The 12393-nt window shown below is 48.9% G+C and overlaps 1 protein-coding gene across 1 annotated transcript in view; it reads left to right on the top strand.

The window, feature by feature from the left end:
• Window positions 1–12393, top strand: part of DAAM1 (dishevelled associated activator of morphogenesis 1) — a 95189-nt gene that overhangs the window by 58135 nt on the left and 24661 nt on the right. Inside the window, 10 exon segments of the mRNA XM_058806221.1 lie at window positions 4633–4704; window positions 6094–6188; window positions 8028–8361; window positions 9497–9607; window positions 9715–9818; window positions 10210–10276; window positions 10616–10733; window positions 10858–10996; window positions 11578–11636; window positions 11966–12153. Of these exon segments, the coding sequence (XP_058662204.1) occupies window positions 4633–4704; window positions 6094–6188; window positions 8028–8361; window positions 9497–9607; window positions 9715–9818; window positions 10210–10276; window positions 10616–10733; window positions 10858–10996; window positions 11578–11636; window positions 11966–12153 (1287 nt within the window).

Below are 12393 nucleotides of genomic sequence, written 5' to 3'. Positions count from 1 at the left end.
GCTTGGAGGTGGTGCCAAGAGGGAGGTGAACCACCAAAATCATGGAATTGTTAAGGTTGGAAAGACCTCTGAGATCACTGAATCCATTAACCCAGTGCTGCCGTGTTCACCCTTAAACCATGGCCCCAAGAACCACATCCCCACTTTTCTGAACACCACTCCCTGGGCAGCCTGTTCCAGTGCCTGACCACATTTTTAATGAAGAAATTATCCCAGATATCCAATCCAAGCCTCCCCTGGCACAACCTGAGGCCATTTCCTCTTGTCCTGTCACTTGCTACCTTGGAGAAAAGCCACTGGTGGTGTCACTGAAGGGCTTGCATGGAGCTGGCTGCTGTGAGCCAGCCCTTTCCTTCCAGCCCTGTGGGATGTAGCGTGGTGTATTGGACATCAGCTGGGTGGGGAGCTCAGCCAGCCACCATCAGTTATCCCAAAGAGCTCCAAATCCAGTTATCCTAAAGCACCACCATGGTAGGGAAGCAGGCTGCTGGTTCAGGTGTGACATCTTCTGCATGGTCAGGAGCTGTGAGGTGCTGCCAGAAGCTTGTTTAGGAAGCAAAGCAGGTGTGACAAAGCACTGAGGAGCATCTCAGGTGTCTGTCCCCACCACCATGGGGACATGCTGGGAGGCTGCACTGCTCCCAGCAGCTGCATCCTGCAGGTCAGAGCAGCAGGAGCTTGTGGGGAGGCTCCTTCCAGGTGCAAACAGGTTGAGAGAAGCCTTGAAATTGCTTTGAGCCACTACTGGCTGAGCCCCCACCTCCTCTGCATTGGGAAGAGAAGAAATTCTGGCAGTGGGAGCTGCTGACACTCCAAGGGGGAGGCACAAGGGCTGTGGAAGTGTCAGGCTCAAAACCAAGACATGACAGGGCTGGGGAGTGTGAAATCTCTGGGATGGCTGGAGCTGCCAGATTGGTGACCTTCACATGGGAAAGCTCCTGCTAATGACTGGGCACTGTTTTCCCTGCAGTGCTGAGCAGGGGATGGAGCTCATTTATGGGGTTCACATCACAGCAGCCCCTGCCGCCCTGGAACAGAGCAGCATCCATCAGCCCCATGCACAGGGCTCAGGACAGCAGGGGCTGTGACATGAGAGGGTGACCTGGCGACAGCAGGGCTGCAGCTGATGAGATTTGTGGTTTTGCCAGGTCCCTGGAAAGAAGAAACAGGTGAGGGGCTCAGGTGGAACAAAGCAGGGGATGCAGCAAGGGCTGCCCTTGTCTGTGCAGCTTTGGCACAGCTTAATTTTTGCAGCTGAGCACATGTGGGCCTGGAGGACAGTGAGGGACGTTGATGTGCAATTAAAGCCATCAGTGTCTCTGACAGCAGCTCAGTCTGGGTTCCAGCAGGGTTCAGATCAGCCCTCACTTCTCTGCTGTTTGAGAGCACCCACAGCAGCTTCAGCACAGGGAAAAAAAAGGATTTGGGAGATGTTCAGTGGTGCAGTGGAACATCCTGGAGACACTCACCTTGGAGGTGCTCAGCTCTGTGTCTGGAATCCCTCCCTGCCGACAGGCTGCAAAACCCACGTCCCCAAAACCCACCCTGCGTGCTGGGAAACCATTTTTCACACTCAACTTTTCAAACCTTGATGCTGGAGAGGTTCCTCCCTCCCCCTGGCGCTGAGCAGAGCCTTGTGACTCACTTCCCTCTGGGCTGTGCCTTTGTCAGGAGATTTCTTTACCACCAGGAGCACACCAAAGGACACTTCTCAGTGTGCTGTAGACCATTAGCCCCAGTAATTACCACTGAGCAACATCCTGCAGGGAGCTGAGGGGAGGGAAGCCCCTGCTCTGATCTTTGCCTGCTTTATTGTGCAGTCCCCCTTTGCCTGGGAAGCTGCTTTCTGAGGAGCCTGCCCAGCTGCTCGTTGGAATTAATGAGGTTCTGCTGCACTTAATTGAGAGCACTCTCTAAATTGGGGGTTTCAGGGAGGAAATGCAAGAGCCCGAGGGAGCCGAGCAAAGGGAAATATTTATAATGCAGCACGTTAATTATAAATGAGCAGTTTAGCCAATTTTGTTGTTCAGCCTCCCCTCCACCCCCCTGGAGACCTTTATTTGCTCCAGTGCTTCTTTTCAACACTAAATGAGCAGCAGGTCCCCATCCCTGGCTGCCTCACAGGTGTTCCCAGCACAGGGCAGGTCCTGGGCTGTGGGGTGAGCCAGCCCTGCTGCTTTCCCTGCAGGGATCTCACTCCCTGGGCACATCTGGACACCTCTTGCTACTGTGCCATGCTGAGGACCTTGCCACCTTTCCCAGCTGGTGCCTCTGCCTCTGGTGTTTGCAAGTGTCCTGGTTTAGGGCAAATTTGGGAGAGAATTTCCAAATGAGGGCCCCTCCCCACAACCGCTTCAGGAAGGATTCCTTGGAGACAAGTGGAAAGAATCTGTTTATTTAACAGGCACAGAACCCCCAGCACACAGAATGAACAATACTGGGTGATACCACTCTGACACTGCTCTGAAAAAGATGACAAATTCAGAAAGTCTCTCTGGGGGTGCTCGCTCTGTTCTCAGTCCCTCAGCGCTGGGGCAGCTGCTGCCCAGAGTAGGCCCCGCTGGGCCACAAGGTGCAAACTCTCGGGGTTTGCCAGGGCCCAGCCCGGAGCAGGCTCGAGATGGTCGAAAAAAAGGAGAGGAGAAACAGTCCAGGAAGAAATTTGGACTGTTTAGCTAAACTAGCTAATGAGCAGAAGCAAAAGCAAGCAGAAGCAAAGCAGAAGCAAGAGCAAGAGAGCAAAGCGAAAAGCAAAAAAGCAAAAGCCGCACTAGCTCCTGCCCTGCTCCTGTGTCTGTATCCCACCAGGCTGATAACAAAACCCAAACAAAACTTTCACTCTTCAGAGCCAGTCTTGAAGGCACAGAACATAATATCCAGCATAAACAGAACACATGAGTGGGTATATGAGCATCATCACGTCACCCTAGGACAGAAAGAGATGCTCCTTATAAGAGGGACAATGGGAAGGACCTTCTTGACACCTCCAGGAGGTGACAGGACCATGCTCAAGGCACCTGTGAGTGTCCCAGCTCTGCTGTCCCCTGGAGTCCATTTGCATGCTGGACTCTAAAGTGGGGCAGGAAAGCTGGGAAAATCAGAATTCCCACAAGCTTTGTGCAGAGCCTTGCCCTGGCAGGGCACAGAGAGGGTTGGCACAAGTGCCCAGGGCTCAGTGAGGAGCTGAAAGCCCTGATGGCCGTGTCAGACAGAATTGACACTGAGCAGATAGGTGACCTGAGCCTCAGCCCAGCTGCTTGGCACCTCTGAGGGACTGTGGGGTCAGGAGAAAGTGTTAAAGCAAAGGGCAGAGCTTTCCAGGCCTCTTGGTGCTCTCAAAGTTGTGGCACAGCCGAAGGAGGGATCAGGTCTGGAGGCACTCCTGTGCTGCCCAGGGGCAAACTGAGTCTCATCCAAATTACCTGTCCTTGACTTTGCTTGTCCTCATCTTGGCACACTGCAGCTTGGGAAGTTTGGATGCACAGAAGTTTTCCAGCTAAGCCTCTTGAGGCACAGTGAATGTTTGGGGTTCTGCTCCTCAGGCTCACTGAAGCAGCCACAGTTGTTTGTGAGCACAGAGATGGGGGCAGAGAGGAGCTTCTGTCCTGCTCCCCCATCACAGGTGTTTGGGGTGTGAAATGAGGTTTACAAACAGCTCTGAAAGTTAGGGAAGGGGCAGAGCCATGCAGCCAGTCAGGCTGTGATCAGAAGATGGTTATGATGGAAGATGTTTGGGATCTGTGTAGAATTTTTTTACTCCAGCCTAGACCTGTGGGCATTTCTGCTATGAAATCCTCTTCTTCTTTTGGTATATATGTTTTTTAAGAAAATAAAGTGAATGAAAAGGTTAATTATGAAGTATTCCCTCAAATTCTGCCTGCTTACTCCATGCAGCCCCTGGGAATGTGCAGCATTAGTTACCTGAGCTGGTCTCAGAGATTCTTTAGTCATGTCCTACAAGAACAAGGTAGAACCTGAAAACCCCTCTTGAGCCCTGACAGATGCAGGGTATTGTAGACCAGGGTGGCCAGAGGAGGCTCTGCATCACTCAGTGTCACAGATCATGGGCCCAGGGGTGACATCCTTTAAGAGGTGACATTGCCAGATGCATGTTCCCTCCCAGTGACTTATGAAGTCCCCAGAGGAACTGTTGTGCCTGGAGTCTCTCTTAGGTTGTTGATATGTTGATAAGTCATGGGTCTGCCTAGATCATGTCACATTTAAACATTCTTCATTGCTTGTAAACATTTTCCCCCGTGAGCATACTCAAGGCTGTGCAGCCAAATCTTCAAGGGCACTGTAGAGTTGAAACAAGAGAGATTTGGATGTAAAATTTCAGTCTGGTTTCCCTGAAGCTGATAATCACAGGACTGATGCAGTATCAGTGGGGCAGTGTTTGGTCACAGGCAGATGGTGTAATTGTATTTATGGCAGTTCAATAAATCAGGTAATGTTTGCATAGCTGGAGTCAGAGGGAAGCTCAGAATATAGAAAGTCACACTTATATTAACATAAAATAATGCAAGAGCTCAGGGATGCTTCAGAAATGGTTGGTCATGAAGGGCAGGGAATGTTAATACTATTTTTTTACTAATCTGGCTTTGTTTCACTTTTTTTTTATCCCCTACCCAGGACCAGGAAGAAAATAAAGGAGCCACCAGCTGGCCAGAGTTCTACATTGATCAGCTGAATTCCATGGCTGCTGTGAGTATCCCTGGTGACTCTGAACCCCAGGTGGGGCAGCAGCAGGGTGGGGACAGTGCCAGCACTGTGCCTCAGAGGGTGGCAGTGTCACCTGTTACACCAACAGCTGCACAATGGAGATGTTCCTGCTGAACCTGGGTGTTCTGTGAGTCACAGAACCATGGGTGGGGTTTGGGTGGCAGTGTCACCTGTAACAGGTACAGCTGCACAATGGAGATGTTCCTGCAGCCCCTGGGGTGTTCTATGCAGCCACAGAGCCAAGGATGGCTGGGGTTTGGGTGGCAGTGTCACCTGTTAGGTGACAGGTACAGCTGCACAATGGAGATGTTCCTACAGCTCCTGGGGTGTTCTGTGCAGCCACAGAACCATGGGTGGGGTTTGGGTGGGAAGGGACCTTAAAGGACATCCAGTTCCACCCCCCTTCCACCAGACCAGGTAGCTCCAAGCCCCATCCAGCCTGGCCTTGAGCAGTCCCAGAGGGATGAGCAGGGGCTGTGAGCCAGCAGGGAGTGTGCTGATCCCCCTGGGAAGGCAGGAACACCCAGTGCTGGCCATGGGCTGCCAGCCAGAAAGGGCCCTGAGCCTGAGCAGAGCTTGTGATCAAAGCCTGCCAGATGCCTGCAGGGTGGCTTTGATCTCCCTGACGTGCTGCTGAAGAGGAGCTGGGTTAAATGGAGGGGTCAGCGCAGCTCCTCATATCTGCTGGGTCCCTTTTTGCCTTGCATTAGCCTCAGCCAGGGCTGGCAGGGCTCACCCTGACACCTCTGGGGGCCCAGCACTGCTGGGTGCTGCAGGAACCACTCAGGGAGCTGCTTTAGCTGTAGCTGTGCCTCATGCATGCCCAGGGAGCAGGCAGCCCTGGTGCAGGAGTCAAATCCCAGCCCCAGCCCCAGCTGGAGAGCAAAATCCAGTGTGGGAGATGCATCCTCTGCACACAGCCCCTGTCCCCAGCTGAGATCCACACTGCTGGGTTGCACTGGGAGACTTGGGAGTGACAGGGCTGGCTGTTCACCATCCCCATGGCTTCCTCTGTATGATCTCCAATAGCCTAATGCCTTTTTTGGATGTCTTTTTTTTACATTGTGGTGCCCCAAACTGCCCCCAGGACTCAAGGTGAGGCCACAGCAGTGCAGAGCAGAAATTGTGTGGGGCTTGGAGGCAGTGCCTTCATCCCTCTGTCCCCATCCAGGCTGTCTCCTTGCAGAGCATGGAGTGGTTTTCCTCACAGCTCCTTTTCCCAAGTTCTGGGATTGCCATAAGGATTCCAGACTTCCAGGGTGGGTTTAGGATCCCCATGGCTTGGCACAGTGGGTGGTGGGCACTGCCACTGCCACTCCTTGGGCACACAGGGAGATTCCCCTTCTGATTTCTGCCTTCCTCCTTGCACAGAGAAAATCCCTGATCGCCTTGGAAAAAGAAGATGAGGAGGAGAGAAATAAAACAATTGAAAGTTTGAAGACTGCACTGCGGACAAAACCAATGAGGCAATTCCCTTTCCTTTTCTTTTCCCTTTCCTTTTCCTTTCCCTTTCCTTTTCCTTTCCCTTTCCTTCCCCTTTTCCCCTTCCCCTTTTCCCCTTCCCCTTTTCCCTTTCCCTTTCCTTCTTTGGATTTGAGTTCTCTGCCAGAGCAGGGGTTAAATAGGAATATAAATGGGAGCTGTACAGGGTGAGAGAGGTGAGGACTCTGAGGCACTGCCTTTTTTTTGTTTCACCAACTGCTTTTTTTTGTGTCACATTTTGTCATTTTGTTCCTTTTTCTTGGTCCTTTTAGTGATCAAGAGCCACCAGGACCTCCCTGTTTATTCAGGCAAATCAGGCAACTTTTTTATTTTTCCAAATTTTCCTTTGTACTGAACAGAATGTAAAAATTCCTTGAAGATTTTTTTTTCCAAGAAAACAACAATTTTTATTGGTCAGTTAGGACCTTTGTTTCAACTTCAGCTCCTCTTGCACTTTATAAGGGAGTAAAGTCACATGAATCTTCAGGCTTTTATGAAATTGAAAACAATTTTTGATGGGAGGATAAATCAAGGCTGGGATGCTTTCTGAATGTCTGTAGCTTTTCCTAATTTCATTTTCTCTGGAGTCTGCATGCACACTTTTGCAACACCTAAGGTGCCTCAGGTTGACATCTGATGGGAATATGTTCCATTGGGAAATGCCTGACTTGCTTTGGTTATGGAAGAAACAAATTTACTATTGCTTGCAAATATCTTTCCCTTTTTCACCTGCGGTTGATGGTAAGAAATTCCCAGGGTCTGGGGTGAGCACCTGATTTCTGTGACACCTGGACCTTGTGGGTGCTTGTGGGACCTTTTAAGGATTTTATAAAGTTTCATGGTGGCCAGCCATGAAACTTTATCAAATCCTTAAAAGTGATGTTTGAGTGTTTTTTGAGGGATGCAGCAGGCTCTGCAGGAAATTTTACCTGTTGGAGCCACTTTTTCACCCAGGGAAGTGAACACCAACTTTCCTGTTGACTTTGGCTGGACGAAGAGCAGCTTTGAAGCAGAGAAAGCAGTTTCCCCCAAGCCTGCAATTACTCCTTTTGTTGCTGCCCATCAGCATGGCTTGTTTTGAATTAAAATCATCCCAGTGTTGGGATGTTCTTGGCTCGTTTGCTTTCCAGCCTTTTGCCAAAGCAGAGGACACCCAGCTTGGGTGGCACTGGGCATGGGGGCCCTAAAATGCCTCAGCAGGGTGCAGTGGGTCTGGTGAACCTGCCTGGGCACTGCCCTGTGTTTGCTGTCTGCTTTCTGTTCAGTGGTGTTGTAAATCATCGAAAAAATCAGAAATCCCTTAAAATTGGGGAGGTGTGCCTGAGGAAGGAGAAGGGTATGGATGGTGAGGTGGTGAGGCAGGAGAGGTGACATTGAGGTGTCTGCAGCTGATGAGGAGGTGACTTCAGGGCTTGGGATCTTCTTCCAGCTCAAAAATTGTCTCAAGACTCAGGTTGGTGTTTTTTGCAGAGTGACTGCAAACTTCCAACCTCCATCCCGAGACTTGTGTTGGTTGCTGGGTTAGCTGGTTCTCTTTGAAATATCCTCACTCTGAGGAACCTTGTGCAGGTAGCATAGGCAACCAGGCACCAATTAAATTGATTTTTACACCCCCATGGTGTAAAAATCAATTTATTTGTGTCTGGGCCACGGGAATCCTTCAGGCTTTCTGATATCCATGAACAAGTATACAGGAAGGTTCTAGGTGTGCATCAACAGATTGTTTGGGGGTAAAAGGCAAATCATAAATTAATAAATAATAAATAAAGAAATAATAATGAATTTATAAATAATTATAAAGTGAAAACCCCCTTTTCTGGCAGGTTTGTGACCCGCTTCATCGACCTGGATGGCTTATCATGTATCCTCAACTTCCTCAAAAGCATGGACTATGAGACAGCAGAGTCTCGAATACATACCTCGCTCATTGGATGTATAAAAGCACTAATGAACAACTCCCTGGGCAGGGCCCACGTCCTGGCCCACCTGGAGAGCATCAATGTCATTGCTCAGAGTCTGAGCACAGAGAATATTAAGACAAAAGTGGCAGTGCTGGAAATCATGGGCGCCGTGTGCCTGGTTCCCGGTGGCCACAAGAAGGTACTGGAGGCCATGCTGCACTACCAGAAATATGCCAGTGAAAGGACTCGTTTTCAGGTAGGTGGGTGTGCTGGTTTTGGATTGGTAATTTCAGATTTTTACTAATTTTGAGATTTTTTTTTTTTGGTTAATGGATTAAAGAGTGTGATGGGTTTCGTGTCAGTTAATTATTGGTGTGTTTACTTCTTGTTGTGAGGTAGGATTAGGTGAAAGGTACAGCAGGTTTAAAACTTTAAAGGGTATAAAAATTTTATTAATAAACTAAAAGGAAATAAGGGAAAGTAATTAAAAGGAAAAAAGTGGTAGGAATTAAAATAAACTCTTCAGAGCACTTCACAGCCTTTTTTTTTTCTTATTGATAATGTAAAGAAACAAAACCTACAATTTCTAGTCAGTTCATTATTTCTAAAATAGGGGTTTTTTCAGTTTACTTAGGGAGAGAAGTTTTTTTGGTTTTGGTTTTTTTTTTTTGTTAATGTTATGGAGATTTTTTATAAGAGGGAAAAACCCAGTTCTTTTGTGGTTTCTAATTTCTTCACTGATAACAGCTGTTTGGGGAGCCCTGTTATCATGAAGCCCCTCTTGTCTTCTACAGGTTTTCTTACAGTTTGTTGATGGGTTATGTTGATTTATGGGGTATTGTTTTCAAGATGAGTTGTTTAAAGCTAAAAATTTTTATTATTTATTTCTAAATCGGTTCCTTTATTTTAAATTTTGTTCCTTGGGAATGAAAATTTTTTCATCACTTCCCTAGATTTCCTCCATTCCAAACCATAACAGTGGGTATCCACTCACCCCTCAGCCCCTGAAATTCAGCATTCCTGACCCTTTCTCCTCCTGAATATCTGAGTGGCAGCTTGCAAATGTTTTGTTATGGCTGTTTGCAAGTTGAAAAATCCAGAATTACCGTAGAGCTGTGTCTGATGAGATCTGCAGCTAAGCACAGAGGGAGGAAACAGTTATTTAAGGTGAAACCCACCAAAATAAAAGGCTTGTTTGTGCAGGGTCCCTGGGGTCAGAGCTCTGCAAGACTGCAGCATTGCTGGATGGGCTGGTGCTGGCCCAGATGGGTGCTGGGGTGGCCAGCAGCTGATGGAGCATCACCAGGAGCTGTTCCTGCCCGTGTTCCCCGGCTGTTTGGGCAGCACTGGGGCTGTCACAGGGCACTGAACTGACCCCTTGTGTTTGGCAGACACTGATCAACGACCTGGACAAGAGCACGGGCCGGTACCGAGATGAAGTGAGCCTCAAGACAGCCATCATGTCCTTCATCAATGCTGTCCTGAGCCAGGGGGCAGGCGTGGTGAGCACCAGGGAGGCCTTGGGGTGTGCTTGGGGTGTTTTTTTATTGCAGTGAACTTTCTGAGGGTGTGCACCTTGCTGTGCTGAGCCCACACCTGTGCCTTGCAGGAAAGCCTGGATTTCAGACTGCATCTGAGATATGAATTCCTCATGCTGGGCATCCAGCCAGTCATTGACAAACTAAGGCAACATGAAAATTCAACCCTTGACCGGTGAGTAGGGACCCCCAGCACATTTGTGATTTTTGTCTGCTGCCCTTCCTTCGGGTGTTGGCCTAGAGTCACACCTCTTACAGAAATTCCTTGCTGTCTCCAGAGAGGGAGAAAAAAATTCCAACAGGCTTTTTGCTGCATTATAATGTAGGGTTGAGTTGGGGAGGATGTGACATCAGGGGTTCAGGGGATGCTGTCAGCCCTCATCCACCTCTTCTCATCCCAAAAGGCTCCTTGCACATCCTGTAGTGATTAGGAGATCAGGGATGAAGGTCCACTTGGTGTTTCAAGCCCTCCCAGCGTCTGGTCCACTGACAAACTCATTGTCACATTTATATCTGCTTTTAACAGGTTCTTCTGGTTTAGTTTTTTTCCCCCTTTCTTTCCTCAGGCACTTAGATTTCTTTGAAATGCTTAGAAATGAAGATGAACTGGAGTTTGCCAAAAGATTTGAGCTGGTGAGTATGAATGCTGCTGATGCAGACACTGGCACTCACTGTCACAGTTAGTTTTAGAAGAGTGGTCAAAGGGACAAAGAGTGGTCTTCTGGATAAAATGTGGAGCTTGGAAGTCTTTCCTGTTGCTCTGCACTTTTGCAACATCTGTGTGGAGCCTGCTTTAGCCCTTTTGTCCTTTGCCTGCCCAGCAGCTCTGTTTGCCCCTTACAGGGCACTGGGGTTAGTTTGTCTGTCAGTTTTGGGGTGGGGGTGACTCATGGGGTGTGGAGCTGAGACTCGGGGATCAGGAGATGCTGTTGTGGCTGCAGTGGCCTGACCCTGCCTGTCTCCTGCCCACAGGTCCACATTGACACCAAAAGTGCAACTCAGATGTTCGAGCTGACGAGGAAGAGGCTGACGCACAGCGAGGCGTACCCGCACTTTATGTCCATCCTGCATCACTGTCTCCAGATGCCTTGTGAGTCCCAGGAGAGGCCAGGAAAGCCAGGGCTTGCTGGGGGCTTGGCAGCACAGCCCTCCTGCCCTGCAGTGTCACAGCCTGCCCTGTGCTTACGTCAGTCTGTCCCCTTCCTTCCCTGCAGATAAAAGAAGCGGCAACACCGTCCAGTACTGGCTGCTGCTGGACAGGATCGTGCAGCAGATTGTCATCCAGAGTGACAAAGGGCAGGACCCTGATGCCACTCCCTTGGAAAACTTCAACATTAAAAATGTTGTACGAATGTAAGTGCTCAAGGGTCACTGTTCCTTGCTGGTCACTGTCACACATCACACAGTGGTGGTTCTGTCCTCGGTTGGACATGAGCCAGCATCCCTGGAGCTGTTGGCTTCACCCCACCTTAGTAATGAAGCCCATCCCTTTTGTTAGACAGCACTTGCAAGTAATATTTGAGATTTAGGAGTTTTTTTGTGTTCTCTGATAAATTTTATATATTAGAGATCTCAGTGTCCTCTGTCTTCCATCAAATTGAATCCCATTTGAATTCTTCTGAACGATTGAGTTTTGAAGATGCACATTTAGCACAATTTCACATATCTTTTATACGTCCCTTTTAAGTTCCATGGTGACAGAGTGACAATTAGCTATGGAGCTTGTAGTAATTAAAATTGTTTATATGCTTTCTGATTTCTCTCTATGCCCTCCGCCCTGAAAATAAAAAATCTCCCCTCTCTGAGGGGAGACACAGCAGAGCTATTAGTTTGGAGCCCTAAATTCCACTTCCTCAGTCGTGTCCCTTGCTGGTGATGGTCTCCTGTTTGCTGTAGTAGGATTGTCTCACGTGCTACATCTCCTCTCCTTTTAGGTTAGTCAATGAAAATGAAGTCAAACAGTGGAAAGAGCAAGCAGAAAAAATGAGAAAAGGTGAGTGGTGGAGGAATACACAGTGTGAACTCTAATCTTGGCTAAACAGTTACCATATACATTTATTCATATGTTTATTTATACATATATCTGCAGGCTTTATTGAAAGGCTGAGATAGTGTCATGCCATGGGGCTGACATTAAAAATGGGCAAAGAAAATTATATTTTTTCATAGAGAGGCTCCAAAGGGGGTACTGAGGCACAGCACAGGCTCCTTTTTGCCAGCTGCAGCTTCTCTGCAGAGCAGTGTGGGGTTTAGCCCCCCATGGGCTGCTGTTGGCAAAAAGGAGTGTTTGTCACCCAAAGTGCTCTCCTGGGGCTGTTTCAGAGCACACAGAGCTGCAGCAGAAGCTGGAGAAGAAGGAGAGGGAGTGTGATGCCAAGGCCCAGGAGAAGGAGGAGATGATGCAGACGCTGAACAAGATGAAGGAGAAGCTGGAGAAGGAGTCCAGTGAGCACAAGCAGGTCAAGCAGCAGGTGGCAGATCTGACAGCACAGCTCCATGAGATGAGCAGGGTGAGACCTGAACCCTGCTCCTGTTGTGGGCCCAGTCCCTAATCCCCTGCATGTGCTGTGGGGTGATTCCAGGAGGCTCAGCTGCATGGGGGGACTGAGAAAGAGCTTGTTGGAAGAGCCACCAAGGTGTCTATCCCTAGTGATGGGCTGATTCTGCCTCTCAGCTGCATTGAGCCGGGAGTGTTGAAGTCTTTGAATGCTTTGTTTTTTCTGAAAATTTAACCAAATTAATTAAAAATC

This window comes from Ammospiza caudacuta, chromosome 6 (assembly GCF_027887145.1).
Source record: "Ammospiza caudacuta isolate bAmmCau1 chromosome 6, bAmmCau1.pri, whole genome shotgun sequence".
In the NCBI taxonomy this organism is placed as follows: Eukaryota; Metazoa; Chordata; class Aves; order Passeriformes; family Passerellidae; genus Ammospiza; species Ammospiza caudacuta.
The sequence above is the reverse complement of the archived record's forward strand: the minus strand, read 5'-3'. Positions and strand labels throughout refer to the sequence as shown.